Source organism: Cherax quadricarinatus, chromosome 43 (assembly GCF_038502225.1).
Source record: "Cherax quadricarinatus isolate ZL_2023a chromosome 43, ASM3850222v1, whole genome shotgun sequence".
Taxonomy (NCBI): domain Eukaryota; kingdom Metazoa; phylum Arthropoda; class Malacostraca; order Decapoda; family Parastacidae; genus Cherax; species Cherax quadricarinatus.
In genome coordinates, this window is record NC_091334.1 from 3,746,793 (window position 1) to 3,768,609 (window position 21,817).

General features: G+C 35.7%; 1 protein-coding gene across 1 annotated transcript in view; it reads right to left on the bottom strand.

Moving 5' to 3' along the window:
• The window catches only part of LOC128694353 (uncharacterized), a 276,301-nt gene extending 254,902 nt beyond the window's left edge, over positions 1-21,399 (bottom strand). Inside the window, exon 1 of the mRNA XM_070093513.1 lies at positions 20,102-21,399. Within this exon, the coding sequence (XP_069949614.1) occupies positions 20,102-20,168 (67 nt within the window). The 5' untranslated portion in view covers positions 20,169-21,399. The remainder of the gene's footprint in view (positions 1-20,101) is intronic.
• Positions 21,400-21,817: the final 418 nt, after the last annotated feature.

Sequence of the window (21,817 nt, forward strand, 5' to 3'; positions counted from 1 at the left end):
GTATTGTATCAATACAGTGATGTATTGTATTAATACAGTGATGTATTGTAGTAATACAGTGATGTGTTGTATTAATACAGTGATGTATTGTATCAATACAGTGATGTATTGTATTAATACAGTGATATGTTGTACTAATACAGTGATGTGTTGTATTAACATAATGATGTGTTGTATTAATACAATGATGTGTTTTTTAATACAATGATGTGTTGTATTAATACAATGATGTGTTGTATTAATACAATGATGTGTTGTATTAATACAATGATGTGTAGTATTAATACAATGATGTGTTGCATTAATATAATGATGTGTTGTATTAATACAATGATGTGTTGTATTAATACAATGATATGTTGTATTAATACAGTGATGTGTTGTATTAATACAGTGATGTGTTGTATTAATATAATGATGTGCTGTATTAATACAATGATGTGTTGCATTAATACAATGATGTGTTTTTTAATACAGTGATGTGTTGTATTAATACAGTGATGTGTTGTATTAATACAGTGATGTGTTGTATTAATATAATGATGTGTTGTATTAATACAATGATGTGTTGTATTAATACAGTGATGTGTTGTATTAATACAGTGATGTGTTGTATTAATATAATGATGTGCTGTATTAATACAATGATGTGTTGTATTAATACAATGATGTGTTTTTTAATACAATGATGTGTTGTATTAATACAGTGATGTGTTGTATTAATACAATGATGTGTAGTATTAATACAATGATGTGTTGCATTAATATAATGATGTGTTGTATTAATACAATGATGTGTTGTATTAATACAGTGATGTGTTGTATTAATACAGTGATGTGTTGTATTAATATAATGATGTGCTGTATTAATACAATGATGTGTTGTATTAATACAATGATGTGTTTTTTAATACAATGATGTGTTGTATTAATAAAATGATGTGTTGTATTAATACAAAGGTGTATTAATACATCAGTCACTGCACTGCAGGTCATTGTATTTTTTACAACAAATCAAAGATTTTTGTTTTATCTTAATAATTCAGCCAACAGATCTGATCCATTTTTTTCAATTATATATAAAAATTAATTTTTAGAAACAACTCCCCAAAAATTATAAATTAAACAATAGACGGAAAAAAAAACATTGTAAAATTATAATAAAAAAATAATTACACAATATTAAACAAAATTACGTAGCCAAAAAAAATACATTAGTTATATAATATAAAAAATACAGAGATTTTATTTATTTTTAATTTGGGCCAAAAAATTTGCTGATGAGTGAAATTAAACGAGACGAAAAATTATAGAAAATTAAAAAAATAATTAAGTATAATTACTCTAGAAATTAATAATAATTACCCTGGATGTTAACGATTATCCAGGATGTTAATTTTTAAGATAATGTTAATATCTAAGATATTGTTAATATCCAGGATATTGTTAATATCCAGGATATTGTTAATATTCAGGATATTGTTAATATTCAGGATATTATTAATATCTAACAAATTATTAATATACAGGATATTGTTAATATTCAGGATATTGTTAATAGTCAGGATGTTGTTAATATTCAGGATATTGTTAATATCCAGGATGTTGTTAATATTCAGGATATTGTTAATATTCAGGATATTGTTAATATTCAGGATATTGTTAATATTCAGGACATTGTTAATATCCAGGATGTTGTTAATATTCAGGATATTGTTAATATCCAGGATATTGTTAATATCCAGGACATTGTTAATATCCAGGATGTTGTTAATATTCAGGATACCTGGAGTTTACCTGGAGAGAGTTTCGGGGGTCAACGCCCCCGCGGCCCGGTCTGTGACCAGGCCTCCTGGTGGATCAGCGCCTGATCAACCAGGCTGTTGCTGCTGGCTGCACGCAAACCAACGTACGAGCCACAGCCCGGCTGATCAGGAACTGACTTTAGGTGCTTGTCCAGTGCCAGCTTGAAGACTGCCAGGGGTCTGTTGGTAATCCCCCTTATGTGTGCTGGGAGGCAGTTGAACAGTCTCGGGCCCCTGACACTTATTGTATGGTCTCTTAACGTGCTAGTGACACCCCTGCTTTTCATTGGGGGGATGGTGCATCGTCTGCCAAGTCTTTTGCTTTCGTAGTGAGTGATTTTCGTGTGCAAGTTCGGTACTAGTCCCTCTAGGATTTTCCAGGTGTATATAATCATGTATCTCTCCCTCCTGCGTTCCAGGGAATACAGGTTTAGAAACCTCAAGCGCTCCCAGTAATTGAGGTGTTTTATCTCCGTTATGCGCGCCGTGAAAGTTCTCTGTACATTTTCTAGGTCGGCAATTTCACCTGCCTTGAAAGGTGCTGTTAGAGTGCAGCAATATTCCAGCCTAGATAGAACAAGTGACCTGAAGAGTGTCATCATGGGCTTGGCCTCCCTAGTTTTGAAGGTTCTCATTATCCATCCTGTCATTTTTCTAGCAGATGCGATTGAAACAATGTTATGGTCCTTGAAGGTGAGATCCTCCGACATAATCACTCCCAGGTCTTTGACGTTGGTGTTTCGCTCTATTTCGTGGCCAGAATTTGTTTTGTACTCTGATGAAGATTTAATTTCCTCATGTTTACCATATCTGAGTAATTGAAATTTCTCATCGTTGAACTTCATATTGTTTTCTGCAGCCCACTGAAAGATTTGGTTGATGTCCGCCTGGAGCCTTGCAGTGTCTGCAATGGAAGACACTGTCATGCAGATTCGGGTGTCATCTGCAAAGGAAGACACGGTGCTGTGGCTGACATCCTTGTCTATGTCGGATATGAGGATGAGGAACAAGATGGGAGCTAGTACTGTGCCTTGTGGAACAGAGCTTTTCACCGTAGCTGCCTCGGACTTTACTCTGTTGACGACTACTCTCTGTGTTCTGTTAGTGAGGAAATTATAGATCCATCGACCGACTTTTCCTGTTATTCCTTTAGCGCGCATTTTGTGCGCTATTACGCCATGGTCACACTTGTCGAAGGCTTTTGCAAAGTCTGTATATATTACATCTGCATTCTTTTTGTCTTCTAGTGCATCTAGGACCTTGTCGTAGTGATCCAGTAGCTGAGGATATCCAGTAGCTGAGGATATTGTTAATATCCAGGATATTGCTCATAATTATCCTGGATATTGTTAATATTCAGGATATTGTTAATATTCAGGATATTGTTAATATTCAGGATATTGTTAATATTCAGGATATTGTTAATATTCAGGATATTGTTAATATTCAGGATATTGTTAATATTCAGGATGTTGTTAATATTCAGGATATTGTTAATATCCAGGATATTGTTAATATTCAGGATATTGTTAATATCCAGGATGTTGTTAATATTCAGGATATTGTTAATATTCAGGATATTGTTAATATTCAGGATATTGTTAATATTCAGGATATTGTTAATATTCAGGATGTTGTTAATATTCAGGATATTGTTAATATCCAGGATATTGTTAATATTCAGGATATTGTTAATATCTAACAAATTATTAATATCCAGGATGTTGTTAATATTCAGGATATTGTTAATATCCAGGACATTGTTAATATTCAGGATATTGTTAATATCCAGGATATTGTTAATATTCAGGATATTATTAATATCTAACATATTGTTAATATCTAGGATATTGTTAATATTCAGGATATTGTTAATATCCAGGATATTGATAATATTCAGGATATTGTTAATATCTAACATATTGTTAATATCCAGGATATTGTTAATATTTAACATATTGTTAATATCCAGGATATTGTTAATATCCAGAATATTGTTAATATTCAGGATATTATTAATATTCAGGATATTGTTAATATCCAGGATATTGCTAACATTCAGGATATTGTTAATATTCAGGATATTGTTAATATCTAGGATATTGTTAATATTCAGGATATTGTTAATATTCAGGATATTGTTAATATTCAGGATATTGTTAATATTCAAGATATTGTTAATATTCAGGATATTGTTAATATTCAGGATATTGTTAATATCCAGGATATTGTTAATATCCAGGATATTGTTAATATTCAGGATATTGTTAATATTCAGGATATTGTTAATATTCAGGATATTGTTAATATTCAGGATATTGTTAATATTCAGGATATTGCTAATATTCAGGATATTGTTAACATTCAGGATATTGTTAATATCCAGGATATTGTTAATATTCAGGATATTGTTAATATTCAAAATATTGTTAATATCTAACAAATTATTAATATCCAGGATGTTGTTAATATTCAGGATATTGTTAATATCCAGCACATTGTTAACATTCAGGATATTGTTAATATCCAGGATATTGTTAATATTCAGGATATTGCTAATATTCAGGATATTATTAATATCTAACATATTGTTAATATCCAGGATATTGTTAATATTCAGGATATTATTAATATCTAACAAATTGTTAATATCCAGGATATTGTTAATATTCAGGATATTGTTAATAGTCAGGATATTATTAATATCTAACATATTGTTAATATCCAGGATATTGTTAATATTCAGGATATTATTAATATCTAACATATTGTTAATATCCAGGATATTGTTAATATTCAGGATATTGTTAATATTCAGGATATTGTTAATATCCAGGATATTATTAATATTCAGGATATTGTTAATATTCAGGATATTGTTAATATCTAACATATTGTTAATATTCAGGATATTGTTAATATTCAGGATATTGTTAATATCTAAGATATTATTAATAGCCAGGATATTGTTAATATCGAGGATATTATTAATATTGTGGATATTGATAAAATCGTCGACATTGTTAATATCCAGGATACTGTTAATATCTAAGATATTGTTAATAATTATCCTGGATATTGTTAATAATTATCCTGGATATTGTTAATAATTATCTTGGATACTGTTAATAATTATCCTGCATATTGTTGATAATTATCCTTTACATTGTTAATAATTATCCTGGATATTGTTAATAATTATCCTGGATATTGTTAATAATTATCCTGGATATTGTTAATAATTATCCTGGATATTGTTAATAATTATCCTGGATATTGTTAATAATTATCCTGGATATTGTAAATAATTATCCAGGATATTGTTAATAATTATCCTGGATATTGTTAATAATTATCCAGGATATTGCTCATAATTATCCTGGATATTGTTAATAATTATCCTGGATATTGTTAGTAATTATCCTGGATATTGTTAATAATTATCCTGAATATTGCTAATAATTATCCTGGATATTGTTAATAATTAACCTGGATATTGCTAATAATTATCTTGGATATTGTTAATAATTATCCTGGATATTGTTAATAATTATCCTGGATATTGTTAATAATTATCCTGGATATTGCTAATAATTATCTTGGATATTGTTAATAATTATCCTGGATATTGTTAATAATTATCCTGGATATTGTTAATAATTATCCAGGATATTGTTAATAATTATCCTGGATATTGTTAATAATTATCCTGGATATTGCTAATAATTATCCTGGATATTGTTAATAATTATCCAGGATATTGTTAATAATTATCCTGGATATTGTTAATAATTATCCTGGATATTGTTAATAATTATCCTGGATATTGTTAATAATTATCCTGGATAGTTAATAATTATCCTGGATATTGTTAATAATTATCCTGGATATTGTTAATAATTATCCTGGATATTGTTAATAATTATCCTGGATATTGTTAATAATTATCCTGGATAGTTAATAATTATCCTGGATATTGTTTAATAATTATCCTGGATATTGTTAATAATTATCCTGGATATTGTTAATAATTATCCTGGATATTGTTAATAATTATCCTGGATATTGTTAATAATTATCCTGGATATTGCTAGCATTAATTATTATTATTATTATTGTTATTATTATAGACATGAACAAGCAGTAAACCCGTTGGGGGTCAAACAGCAATTACGTAATGAGAGATAATCAGGTTTAATCCGAGGAAGTAAGAGTATTTCGAATTTCTAGAATAAAAACCTTCACGGTTCTTAATTCTAGGAATAACTTTATATATAGTTAATCCAGTTATTGGGGAAATTGCAGAGACACAGCTTTCAGAGATCACAAGGTTCGTCAACAATTCCTTGGCTGGTCTGATTCCTGATGAAATTAGACCTTTCTTTTTTGGTGCAACACTTTGTGCACTTAAAAAGAAGGATGGAGGAATTCGGTCAATTGCAGTAGGCAACACGTTACGCCGCCTCGTATCCAAAGCTGTTGTCCGAAGTATTCGTGCACAGGCAGCCATGATGCTTCAACCAAACCAGCTTGGCTTTGTGGTCTCTCAAGGAAGTGAAGCAGCGGTTCATGCAACAAGGGCGTATACCAACAACCTGCCTGAGGACAATGCAGTGGTAAAATTAGATTTCAAGAATGCGTTCAATCTCCTGAAAAGAGACGTGGTATTAGCAGCAGTACAAGAACATTTCCCTGGTCTCTTCCCTTTTGTTTCAGCTGGGTATAGCAAGGAATCAATGCTTCTCTTTGGAGAGCATGAAATCACATCATCGGAGGGTGTCCAACAAGGAGATCCTCTTGCACCATTTCTCTTCTATATAGCAGTTAGGGAAATCACAGTCAGACTGACCAGCGAGCTAAACATCTGGTTCCTAGATGATGGCACACTAGCAGGTACAAAGGAGTCCCTCCTACATGACCTTACACAGGTAATGACACGGGGACAGGAAATGGGTCTCATCCTGAATGCATCCAAATGTGAAATCATCTCAGTCAGTCAACAAGTGATAAATGCAGTGAGATCAAAACTACCAGGAGCAGCAGTCATTGCCCCCACAAATAGTGTCTTGCTAGGAGCACCTCTGGAAGCAATGCCACTGACACAATTCTCAGGAAGAAATTGGAAGAGTTAAGGAGAATGGAGCAACGAATAGGCAATTTGGACACCCACGATGCTTGTACCTTCTCACAAAGTGCTTGAGTCTGCCCAGGTTGACATATTTCCTAATATGTGCACATTCATATGATAACCCTATACTGCACGAATATGACAGTATACTGAGGCAGATTTTTACGAAAGTACTTAACCTCACTCTAGAAGACGGGCAGTGGAACCAAGCTACACTTCCAGTCAGACTAGGAGGCATTGGTGTCCGCAAGTCATCACAGATTGCGTTACCTGCTTTTCTGTCCTCGTGTATTGCATGCAGAGAGCTTGTAGCAGCGATTCTCCCTGAACATCTTAGGGACAAGATTGGAGTCCAGGACCAAAAATTCATTGACGGAGCAATGATCTGGGATGATGTTAGATCATCCCAGATCATTGCTCCCCCCAACAACTAAAACAATCGCACTGGGATGGTTCAACAGTGGAAAATATAGCCTCAACAATGCTTCAGAGTGTGTCAGGGAAGGATAGAGCTCGCCTCCTGGCAGTGAGAGCCCCTCATGCTGGGGACTTTCTGTTGGCTGTTCCCAACTCCAGCCTTGGCACATGCCTCGACCCACAGACCATCCGCATCGGTGTTGCCCTTCGACTTGCCGCCCCTATTCTCGCCGAACACAGGTGTATTTGTGGCAGTGAAGCAGCAGACCGATTCGGGTACCATGGTCTTGTGTGCCGTAAATCCGAGGGAAAGATTGCAAGACATGAGGAGGTTAATAACATTATGAAGAGGAGCCTCACAACAGCTGGATGCCCAGCAGTAAGAGAGCCACCCCAACTATGCAGATCTGATGGCAGCCAGAAGAGTCCAGATGGTATCACCCTTCAAGCCTGGACAGATGGGAAGCAGGTGGTGTGGGACTATACATGTGCATCTACCTTGGCTGATACCTATCTCCAGTACACCAGGGAGGAAGGAGGGGCAGCTGCCAGCTTCAGGGAGTCCCAAAAGCCTAGAAAATATGGAGAACTTGCCCATCATTATATGTTTGTTCACATAGGCTCAGAGACCCTTGGCTCATGGGGAAAGAGTGCATCTAAATTCCTTAAGGAGCTGGGAAAAAGACTCATCAGGGTAACTAGGGATCCCAGGGCAGCTAGTTTTCTGTTCCAGCGGCTCAGTGCGGCTGTTCAAAGGGGTAATGCCTGCAGTATTTTGGGCACGCGCCCCAGCTCTGATGAGCTGGATGAGATTTTCGCCTTATAATCGGTGATACACACGTAACAACATGTACCTTATATGCCACCTTTATATCAACAATGTATCTCTTAAATCTTCTGTACCATATTATGCAATAAAATATTCCTATTGGTAATATATATATATATATATATATATATATATATATATATATATATATATATATATATATATATATATATATATATATATATATATATATATATATATATATATATATATATATATATATATATATATATATATATATATATATATATATATATATATATATATATATATATATATATATATATATATATATATGTGTGTGTGTGTGTGTGTGTGTGTGTGTGTGTGTCGTGCCGAATATGTAAAACTGGTTAATTAGCAAGAACTCATTTAAAATTAAGTCCTTTCTGAAATTTTCTCTTATACGTTTAAAAATATATTTTTTTCATTAATGTTAATGTAAAAATTTTTAATTTTGCTCCAAAAGAATCTTAGAAAACTTACCTAACCTTAATATAACAAGAACAATTTATTTTAGCCTAACCCAACTAAATACATTTTAGATTTGTTTACAATAATTTAATACTAAACAAACACAGTGAAATATATTTTTTTCGTTAGGTTCAGGATGATTTTGGCGAAATTATTGCATACACAAATTTTCACTTGTCCTATATGGCAAGATGAGCGTTGCTATTTAAGCCAAGATCGCAAGTTCTGCCTATTCGGCACGACATATATATATATATATATATAAATATATATATATATATATATATATATATATATATATATATATAAATATATATATATATATATATATATATATATATATATATATATATATATATATATATATATATATATCTATATGTATGTATGTATATGTATATAAACACTGATCTCTGGCTGAAGGAGACTCGAACCTACGAACCTTGGAACAAGGTACGCAGTGCTTTACCAATCTGCCCACACTGGACCAATACCTCGGAGTCCAGCTTGCGCTAGACTTTGATCCAAGGCAGCCAGCTTTCAGGGAGAAGGCTTACAGCTTTTCATCTCATCCCCTGCATGCATTAGCTTTACTAGAGATTTTAACAATGTAAGGAATATTTCACATGCTCTTGCGAATTCCTTGCATTGTTAAAATCTCTAGTAAGGCTGATGCATGCAGGATTCTCTATAAGGATTACAATGCTGAGTTTACAGAAATTTGGTTATTGTTTGGTTTACATGTAGTAAAATTGTGATTACAGAGTGTACCACTAGAACGCTTAGCATGGCTAGGCATTTCGGGCATACTTAGTTTTATTCTTAATTGTAAAATATTACAAATTATGAGGTAAGTTGGTATTATGGCTAAGTGACTAAATACTAGTTTATGAGTTTAGCAATGTGAATGCTTTTGTTTTGGCACAGTATATAGTTTCAGTATTGGAGTATCACAGGATTCATTATTTTAAGACTGAGATTAATATTTCTGTTTATGGTCAAATGAGTGAGCGAGTGTAAGTGTGAACCACCAGGTGGTATTCGTGTAGTTAGTTGACGGGGTGTATCAGGGAGATAAGATGTTTTCTAATGGTAATTTTGAAGGTGATGAATGTGTCTGCAGTTCTAGAGTTCTCAGGTAGGGTATTCCAGATTTTAGGGCCTTTGACATACATTGAATTTTTGTAAAGGTTTAGTCGGACACAGGGAATGTCGTAGAGATGTTTGTGTCTGGTGTTATGCCTGTGGGTTCTGTCACAACTATCAAGAAAGCGTTTTAGGTCAAGGTTTATATTAGAGTTTAAGGCCCTGTAGATATAGATTGCACAGTAGTAAGTGTGGATGTACTGAACTGGGAGTAAGTTTAGATCTTTGAAGAGTGGGGGGGTGTGCTGCCAGGGATGGGATTTAGTGATTATTCTTACTGCAGCTTTTTGTTGGGTTATTATTGGCTTTAGGTGTGTTGCTGCAGTTGATCCCCAAGCACAAATAGCATAGGTGAGGTATGGATAAATAAGTGAGTGGTATAGTGTGAGAAGGGCATTTTGCGGCACGTAGTATCGTATCTTGGAGAGGATCCCAACCGTTTTGGATACTTTTTTGGCTATATGCTGGATATGGGTGCTGAAATTCAGGTTGTTGTCAAGGTATAAGCCTAGGAATTTTCCCCCATTATTTCTGGTAATTAGAGTGTTGTCAATCTTAATGTTAATTTGTGCATCTCCTGCTCTGCTACCAAACATAATATAGTAAGTTTTGTCAGTGTTAAGCGTAAGTTTATTGGCTGTCATCCAAGTCGATATTTTAATCAGCTCCTCATTCACAATGGTGTTGAGGGTGGCAAGATTAGGGTGAGAGATGACATAAGTCGTGTCATCAGCAAAGAGAATGGGTTTCAGGTGTTGGGATACGTTTGGAAGGTCATTGATGTATATGAGGAAGAGCAGGGGACCAAGGACACTTCCCTGCGGAACTCCAGTATCAAGTGGCCGTGTTGCTGATGCTGTGTCTTTAATGGTGACATACTGATACCTATTAGTAATGTAAGATTTGAAATAAGCAAGCGCATGGCCTCTTATACCGTAGTGGTCAAGTTTGTGGAGTAGGATTTGGTGGTTTACTGTGTCAAAAGCTTTTCTTAGGTCAATAAAAATTCCTAGTGGATATTCCTTATTTTCCAATGCTGTGTAAAGCAGATCTAGCATTTTTATGATTGCATCATTAGTGCTTTTATTTTTCCTGAATCCAAATTGGCAGGGGTTGAGTATGTTTTGTGCCGTTATAAATGAATATAGTCTTCTGTGCACGAGTTTCTCAAAGATTTTGGATAGCAATGGTAAGTTAGATATTGGCCTATAGTTGTTTAAGTCTGTAGGGTCACCACCTTTATGTATTGGTGTAACTCTTGCCATCTTGAGTAGTTTCGGGAAGGTGCTAGTCTCTATTGACTTGTTAAAAAGTAATGAAATAGCATGCGAAAGGACATGGGCCGCTCGCTTGTACAGTAATGGTGGGACATGAGACAGATTCCCCGAGTTATTTTTAAGTGACTTTATGATCCCAATGACTTCCGTGGGCTCAGTTGGTGCAAGATAGAAGGAATTAGGGAAATTTCCATCTAGGTAGTCCCCGGCATGGGCATTGGTATGTGGGATTTTACTGGCGAGATTAGATCCTATGTTTGAGAAGAAGTCGTTTATCTTGTTAGCTGTGTCAGTGGGATGTAGTGGTGTTTCATTAGGTTTAGTTAGGACAATATTCTTGGTTTTTCTCAGTTTGTGGGTCCCTAGAATCTGAGAGAGTGTTTTCCAGGTCTTTTTTATATCTCCTCTAGTGTTTGTGAATCTACTGGAGTAGTATAGTTGTTTGGCTTTTTTTATTACTTTGGTGAGAGCTGATGAATAGTGTTTAAGAGTATCTTTGTGTATTAAGCCCTGTCTATATTGCTTTTCATATTGGTGTTTCTTGTCTATGGATTTCAGAATGGTGCTGGTTAGCCATGGGCAACCAAGCCGTTTGTTTGTGATCTGTTTTGTTTTTATAGGACAATGTTTGTTGTATAGTCTAAGTAATTTGTTAAGAAAGATGTCTGTCCAGTCATCAATACCATTGGCCTTGGAGAATTCTGTAGGCCAATCAACAGTCTCTAGGTCAGCTGTGAACTTCCTTACTGAGGCCTCGTCATGGAGTCTAAATGAGACTTTGTTGTATTCAAGTGGTGGTTTACTAATGTTTGTCAGGAGGAAGGTAGGGTAGTGGTCTGTAGTGCTATCTGTGATTATCCCTGATTTAAGGGGGGCTAGTATATTGGTCCATATGTGGTCTATTATGGTTGCACTTGTCTCAGTGAGCCTGGTTGGTTTAGTTATTGTTGGTATGAGAAGTGTGTTGTTCATATTGTTGATGAAATCAGTTACAGGCTGATCATCTAGTAAGCCAAGGTTGATGTTGAAGTCTCCAGCTAAGAGAAGGTGGTGCTTATTCATTTGTCTGTTTGTTATTAGTGACTTTAATTTCTCACTGAAATTTGGGATGTTTGTGTGAGGTATCCGGTAAATGGCACCGATTGTTATAGGCGTCTTAAGGTTTTTTACAGTAAAATTAGCAAAAATGTATTCCCCATATTCATCACTAAAGCAAGTGGTGCTAAGACAAGATAATTGGTTAGAGTAATAGATTGCAATACCACCCCCAACTTGGTTTGTTCTGCAGTTGTGAATTGCTGTGTATCCTGGTAGAGGGTAGATATCTATTGTGTCCTGCTTAAGCCAGGTCTCAGTAAGAATAATGCAGGAGAAGGGTGTCTTTAGTGATTCAAGGAGTGCTAGGAGGTCATCATAGTGTTTGCTTAAGGACCTGATGTTGTAGTTAAGTACTGATAGACTTTTAGCATTGTTTAGGATAGTGGTGGCTTGTGATGCTGTGTAATAAAGGCAGTTACTTTCCAATAGGTTTTGATTGGGTGTCAGATTATGGAGGTTTAGATCAGGGTCAACGTGATCAATCATCTTCTAGGTTTAAAATTATGGTTATTTATATCCTGAGTTGTGTGTTGAGTTCTACTACTGATATCTGTAGTGGTTGGAAGTTTGGACAAGTATATAGCTAGAGTATTTTGGTCATGTAGGGTATAGTCACTACTACACATAATGAAGTTGATGTTGTCTGTGTGTTGTGCTGGAATGAACTAAAGTACAACTAGGTATAAACTAGTAATATAAAAATACAAATTAAAAATAGAACAAGACTCTCACTTGTAATTGCACTAAGGTCTAATGATGACTTTTGTGGAGTCTATGTTTTGAGCTAGAGTGAGCTAAAGTACAATAGGTTTAATCTAATAATATAAAAGTACAAATTAAAAATAGCACTAGTCTCTCACTAGTAATTGCACTATGGTCTAATATAGTGAATTTGGTATTGACTATGTCTTGAGGTAGAATGAGCTATGGTACAACTGAATTTAATCTAATAATATAAAAATACAAATTAAAAGTAGCACCAGTCTCTCACTAGTAATTGCACTATGGTCTAATATAGTGAATTTGGTATTGACTATGTATTGAGCTAGAAAGAGCTATAGTACAACAACTTTAGTCTAATAATATAAAAATACAAATTACAAATAGCACCAGTCTCTCACTAGTAATTGCACTATGGTCTAGTATAGTGAATTTGGTATTGACTATGTATTGAGCTAGAATGAGCTAGAGTAAAACTGTGATTAATCTAATAATATAATAAAGGAACAAGACTCTCAATTGTAATTGCACTAAGGTCTTATATAAGTTGTTTACAAGAATTAGAGTATAATTAGATTTAAATTGACAGGATAAAATACACAAATTAAGGTAGCAAGATAATAATAAAAAAAAAGAATTGATAAAAATAAAAATGGCAATGACTTGGTTATAATATGCTAGTAAGATGGTAGACAGGATGATATAAAAGTTGTAGTTGAAAATACTAGGTTAAAAAAGTATGGAATAAAAATGGTCAATAAAAGAAGTTTACAATAAGTTTGATCAATATAGTTTAAAGTAAAATTGGGCAATAATAGGGATTTAGAATAAAATTGGGCAATTGAGTATTTTTTAAAGTGAGGTAGAATTATTGAAGACAAGTTATGGTTAGTTTATAAAAAAATAAGATGGAACAGTGATGTGGTAAGTTGTAAAAAAGGAGATAGATTCTGTAGATATTTAATACAATTAAGACTATGAGGTAGAATGGTCGTTGAATACAACAATGACAATTAAAAGTAGTTGGAGTATTAGAATTTTAGGGGGGCACAAATTTATGACAATATAACACTAACGGTGGACTATGGGTATTATCTGCACTTTACTCTGATTCTGTTAGTCCAGCCTCACTTAGGAATGTTTTAAGGTCATGTTCTGTGGAGATGAAGTATCTCTTTCCAGTGGGCTGTTTCCTAACTGCTATTTTTCCATCCCTCACAAAGCACTGGTGGATTTTTTGGGGATGAGATGAAAAGCTGTAAGCCTTCTCCCTGAAAGCTGACTGCCTTGGATCAACGTGTAGCGCAAGCTGGACGCCAAGGTATTGTCCAGTGTGGTGAGATTGGTATAGCACTGCGTACCTTGTTTTAAGGTTCGTAGGTTCGAGTCTCCTTCAACCAGAGATCAGTGTTTGTGTATATATATATATATATATATATATATATATATATATATATATATATATATATATATAAATATATATATATATATATATATATATATATATATATATATATATATATATATATATATATATATATATATATATATATATATATATATGCAATAAGATCACAGTAAACAGGTGATTTCAGAATATGCAAAACAACCACTCTGAAAGAATAGAGAAATTCCAAGCTCTTTCGTGACTACTCACATTATCAAGGAACTATGAAAGTAAAGCATCCAAGGAAGCTATATAAGGGGTCTGGTCGGCACCTCACTATCAGATCCCACAACGGTTTAAACACGTGACGCGCGGCGAGCCAACTTGGAAAGGTCCTTGGCAAAACTCACCCCACAAACTATTCTACCCAAGAAATAAGAAATTTTAAAGATTATTTGTCCAGTGTATTATTAAATTCTTCCCAAATTCTATTAACTATAAATGGATCTAATTTATATAAACCAAAGGAAATATTCATATTATTGTCAAAACTGCTTTTTATGAAACAAGATTCAATTATATTCCTGTCGACCATGGACTTGCTTGATACTACTTTCTCATCTTTTTGAAAATCAATTGGATGGTTAAAATCTCTTACATGAATAAATAGAGCATTGGAATCTTGTCCAGTTCTAATGCTATATTTATGTTGTTTTAATCTTAGTTCGAGATTTTTACCAGTTTGACCGTAATAAACTTTATCGCAAATTTTACAAGGAATCTTATAGACACATCCATCAGCATTTTGGGGGGAATTCTTTATCAAAAGTTTTTTTTACTGTATCGAGATTTTTGAATACAACTTTAATATTAAAAGTCTTAAGAAGAGAAGGCATATCAACCAAGTTTTCATGGTAAGGGAGAACCAACATATTTTTATATGAATAAGGCTGGTTGTCCCTTTATGGATTGTAAAAAGTATTTCTGGCAACTTTAAAAGATTTATCAATTACATTTCTTGGGTATTTTAAATCATTACCTATTTCATAAATTTTGGATTTAAAATACCCAAGAAATGTAATTGATAAATCTTTTAAAGTTGCCAGAAATACTTTTTACAATCCAAAAAGGGACAACCAGCCTTATTCAAATAAAAATATGTTGGTTCTCCCTTACCATGAAAACTTGGTTGATATGCCTTCTCTTCTTAAGACTTTTAATATTAAAGTTGTATTCAAAAATCTCGATACAGTAAAAAAACTTTTGATAAAGAATTCCCCCCAAAATGCTGATGGATGTGTCTATAAGATTCCTTGTAAAATTTGCGATAAAGTTTATTACGGTCAAACTGGTAAAAATCTCGAACTAAGATTAAAACAACATAAATATAGCATTAGAACTGGACAAGATTCCAATGCTCTATTTATTCATGTAAGAGATTTTAACCATCCAATTGATTTTCAAAAAGTTGAGAAAGTAGTATCAAGCAAGTCCATGGTCGACAGGAATATAATTGAATCTTGTTTCATAAAAAGCAGTTTTGACAATAATATGAATATTTCCTTTGGTTTATATAAATTAGATCCATTTATAATTAATAGAATTTGGGAAGAATTTAATAATACACTGGACAAATAATCTTTAAAATTTCTTATTTCTTGGGTAGAATAGTTTGTGGGGTGAGTTTTGCCAAGGACCTTTCCAAGTTGGCTCGCCGCGCGTCACGTGTTTAAACCGTTGTGGGATCTGATAGTGAGGTGCCGACCAGACTCCTTATATAGCTTCCTTGGATGCTTTACTTTCATAGTTCCTTGATAATGTGAGTAGTCACGAAAGCGCTTGGAATTTCTCTATTCTTTCAGAGTGGTTGTTTTGCATATATATATATATATATATATATATATATATATATATATATATATATATATATATATATATATATATATATATATATATATATATATATATATATATATATATATATATATATATATATATATATATATATATCAACAATATTATTTTTTTATTATTAACACATTGGCCGAGTCCCACCAAGGCAGGGTGGCCACCAAGGCAGGGTGGCCACCAAGGCAGGGTGGCCCGAAAAAGAAAAACTTTCACCATCATTCACTCCATCACTGTCTTGCCAGAAGGGTGCTTTACACTACAGTTTTTAAACTGCAACATTAACACCCCTCCTTCAGAGTGCAGGCACTGTACTTCCCATCTCCAGGACTCAAGTCCGGCCTGCCGGTTTCCCTGAACCCCTTCATAAATGTTACTTTGCTCACACTCCAACAGCACGTCAAATATTAAAAACCATTTGTCTCCATTCACTCTTATCAAATATGCTCACGCATGCCCGCTGGAAGTCCAAGCCAATCGCACACAAAACCTCCTTTACCCCTTCCCTCCAACCTTTCGTAGGCCGACCCCTACCCCACCTTCCTTCCACTACAGACTGATACACTCTTGAAGTCATTCTGTTTCGCTCCATTCTCTCTACATGTCCGAACCACCTCAAAAACCCTTCCTCAGCCCTCTGGACTACAGTTTTGGCAATCCCGCACCTCCTCCTAACTTCCAAACTACGAATTCTCCGCATTATATTCACACCACACATGGCCCTCAGACATGACATCTCCACTGCCTCCAGCCTCCTAGTTGCTGCAACATTCATCACCCATGCTTCGCACCCATATAAGAGGGTTGGTAAAACTATACTCTCATACATTCCCCTCTTTGCCTCCAAGGACAAAGTTCTTTGTCTCCACAGACTCCTAAGTGCACCGCTCACCCTTTTCCCCTCATCAATTCTATGATTCACGTCATCTTTCATAGACCCATCCGCTGACACGTCCACTTCCAAATATCTGAATACATTCACCTCCTGTGATAAATGGTGTCTCAATCTTCAACATTCACCTCCTCCATACTCTCTCCCTTCAGTCTGATATCCAATCTTTCATCACCAAATCTTCATGTTATCCTCATAAACTTACTCTTTCCTGTATTCACTTTTAATTTTCTTCTTTTACATAGCCTACCAAATTCATCCACCAACCTCTGCAACTTCTCTTCAGAATCTCCCAAGACCACAGTGTCATCAGCAAAGAGCAACTGTGACAACTTCCACTTTATGTGTGATTCTTTATCTTTTAACTCCACGCCTCTTGCCAAGACCCTCGCATTTACTTCTCTTACAACCCCATCTATAAATATATTAAATAACCACGGTGACATCACACATCCATGTCTAAGGCCTACTTTTACTGGGAAATAATCTCCCTCTTTCCTACATACTCTAACTTGAGCCTCACTATCCTCGTAAAAACTCTTCACTGCTTTCAGTAACCTACCTCCTACACCATACACTTGCAACATCTGCCACATTGCCCCCCTATCCACCCTGTCATACGCCTTTTCCAAATACATAAATGCCACAAAAGCCTCTTTAGCCTTATCTAAATACTGTTCACTTATATGTTTCACTGTAAACACCTGGTCCACACACCCCCTACCTTTCCTAAAGCCTCCTTGTTCATCTGCTATACTAGTCTCAGTCTTACTTTTAATTCTTTCAATAATAACTCTACCATACACTTTACCAAGTATACTCAACAGACTTATCCCCCTATAATTTTTGCACTCTCTTTTGTCCCCTTTGCCTTTATACAAAGGAACTATGCATGCTCTCTGTCAATCTCTAGGTATCTTACCCTCTTCCATACATTTATTAAATAACAGCACCAACCACTCCAAAACTATATCCCCACCTGCTTTTAACATTTCTATCTTTATCCCATCAATCCCGGCTGCCGTACCCCCTTTCATTTTACATACTGTCTCACGAACTTCCCCCACACTCACAACTGGCTCTTCCTCACTCCTACAAGATGTTATTCCTCCTTGCCCTATACACGAAATCACAGCTTCCCTATCTTCATCAACATTTAACAATTCCTCAAAATATTCCCTCCATCTTCCCAATACCTCTAACTCTCCATTTAATAACTCTCCTCTCCTATTTTTAACTGACAAATCCATTTGTTCTCTAGGCTTTCTTAACTTGTTAATCTCACTCCAAAACTTTTTCTTATTTTCAACAAAATTTGTTGATAACATCTCACCCACTCTCTCATTTGCTCTCTTTTTACATTGCTTCTCCACTATCTATCTATCTATATATATATATATATATATATATATATATATATATATATATATATATATATATATATATATATATATATACATCGACTGTGAACTTGAATAGAAATACTTATTAATAATGATAATGATATAAGGTTAAATAATGATCAATATCATCAATTATTATTATTATTATTATTATTATTATTATTATTATTATTATTATTATTATTATTATTATTATTATTATTATTATCATCTCAATATCATCACGTAATAAAGTGATTCACTTGACACATCAGTCCTGGCCAGGTCAACTGAAGCACATTACACTCACTCCAGATTTCGACTACAATAACTTTCTTTTCTGCAATTACACAGCACATTCAACTCCCTAAATAAATTAAATATGTACAGAAAAAAATGCCTTTGACTCATCTAAAGAGTAGGAAAATAAGATACTTGAGTTGTTACATTCGTTAAGGACTTGGTAATGTACCGAAGTCCCATGACGCTAGTTGGTGGGGTTTTGTTCTATACGAGGGAAGTACCTCACGAAACTTGACTGTAATGTTCCATACGTGGGAAGTACCTCACGAAACTTGACTGTAATGTTCCATACGTGGGAAGTACTTCACGAAACTTGGCTGTAATGTTCCATACGTGGGAAGTACTTCACGAAACTTGACTGTAATGTTCCATACGTGGGAAGTACCTCACGAAACTTGACTGTAATGTTCCATACGTGGGAAGTACTTCACGAAACTTGGCTGTAATGTTCCATACGTGGGAAGTACCTCACGAAACTTGGCTGTAATGTTCCATACGTGGGTAGTACCTCACGAAACTTGGCTGTAATGTTCCATACCTGGGTAGTATCTCAGGAAACTTGACTGTAATGTTCCATACGTGGGAAGTACCTCACGAAACTTGACTGTAATGTTCCATACCTGGGAAGTACCTCACGAAACTTGGCTGTAATGTTCCATACGTGGGTAGTACCTCACGAAACTTGGCTGTAATGTTCCATACGTGGGTAGTACCCCACGAAACTTAGCTGTAATGTTCCATACGTGAGAAGTACGTCACGAAACTTGACTGTAATGTTCCATACGTGGGAAGTACCTCACGAAACTTGGCTGTAATGTTCCATACGTGGGAAGTACCTCACGAAACTTGGCTGTAATGTTCCATACGTGAGAAGTACGTCACGAAACTTGACTGTAATGTTCCATACGTGGGAAGTACCTCACGAAACTTGGCTGTAATGTTCCATACGTGAGAAGTACGTCACGAAACTTGACTGTAATGTTCCATACTTAGGAAGTACCTCACGAAACTTGGCTAAGATTATCCAGGAAGTACCTAGCTGCCTTCAACACCCCCTAGCTGCCTTCAGCACCCCCTAACTGCCTTCAACACCCCCTAGCTGCCTTCAACACTCCCTAGCTGCCTTCAACACTCCCTAGCTGCCTTCAACACTCCCTAGCTGCCTTCAACACTCCCTAGCTGCCTTCAACACTCCCTAGCTGCCTTCAACACACATTGGATTGCGCGTAGCGTTGACACCAACAGCCTGATTGATCAGGAAGTTGGGAGGGGAAGGGGGATGATAGCTCCAATGCCTTGGGTCAAGAGATCATTGAAACAAAACACTGTACTCACCGTTGAAAATGATCACTGCTAGGATCAGGAGTCTCCGCACTGTTGTGCTGGGCTGTGCCACCACCATTGTTGCTAGGATTTGCTAGGATGTCTTTGGATGCTGTGCTAGGATAGACTATGATGTCCTAGGTTGCTGGGCTAGAGTGTTGTGCTGGGACTTCCTAGGATGTCCTAGGAAGCTGTGCTAGAATTTTTTTTAATGTCCTAGGATGCTGTGTTAAGGTGAGCAAGGATGGCCTAGGATGTTGTGCTTGGATATTCTTATATGTACCGGGATGCTGTGCTAGGATGTTATGCTAGGATTATTTTATGCATACTGGGATGTTTTACTAAAATATCCTAGGATGTTGAGCTAGGATTTTCTCGGATGTCTGTGCTAGGATATTATGGTAGGATGTCTTAAGATGTGTCTAAGATGTACTAAACTAATAGGATGTCCTGGGAAATACTAGGATGTACTAGGAAGTACTAGGGTATCCTAGTAGTACCATAATATCCTAGGAAGCTCTAGGATGTCCCAGGAAGTTAGGGATATTACAAGAAGTTCTAGGACGTCCTAGGAAGTACAAGGATATCTTAGATAGTAGCAGGATTTCCTGGAAAGTAGTAGGGTGTCTTAGAAAGTGGCAGGGTGTCCTAGAATGTTGCAGGATGTCCCAGAAAGTAGCAGGGTGTCCTAGAAATTAGCAGGGTGGCTTAGAAAGTAGCAAGGTGTCCCAGAAAGTAGCAAGGTGTCCTAGAAAGTAGCAAGGCGTCCCAGAAAGTAGCAAGGTGTCCTAGAAAGTAGCAAGGTGTCCTAGAAAGTAGCAAAGTGTCCTAGAAAGTAGCAAGGTGTCCTAGAAAGTAGCAAAGTGCCCTAGAAAGTAGCAAGGTGTCCTAGAAAGTAGCAATGTGTCCTAGAAAGTAGCAAGGTGTCCTGGAAAGTAGCAAAGTATCCTAGAAAATAGCAAGGTGTCCTAGAAAGTTGCAAGGTGTCCTAGAAATTAGCAAGGTGTCCTAGAAAGTTGCAAGGTGTCCTAGAAATTAGCAAGGTGTCCTAGAAATTAGCAGGGTGTCCTAGAAAGTGCCAGGGTGTCCTGTGTCTCACGACACCAACATCAACACTAGCTTCGAACCTCTGAATTTCTTCGGAAAAGCGGGCAACACTGTGCAGCTAGCACGGCGAGGACTAGTGTGTCTCTAGGGACGATGTTGTGGGTGTAGGAATGCTATGGTGGGTGTAGAGACACTTTTCTGTGGTGTAAGAAGGCGACACACGTGGGAGAGAGGAGAGGAGCGGAAGAGCGCGACCACCTCCCTTGCCGGCCAGAGGTAGACTGAGGGGGACCCGGTATTTAACTCCGCCTTTTAAATCATCATATCTTGAGGTGCCAAGTGACAGGCCACAGCAGCAGCGACAGTGCCATCATATATACGCCCACAGCTGTCGGGGTATGTACACCAAAGAACTGTGTGCGTATGTGATGCGAAATGTGTGTACATAAGCTGAGAAGTGTGTAGGAGCAAGGGGTAAAGTGTGTATATTCATTACGATATGTATATATACGCTCAGAAATGTGGACATACGCGCGGACGTGTGTGTATGAGAAGTGTGTGCGTATATATACGCTGATAAATGTGACTATAGTATATATCCAAGAAGTGTATACATCCAGAAATGTGTGTGTACAGTGTGTACAAATGTTTGAGATACTTGCTATTTAGATACGACATATG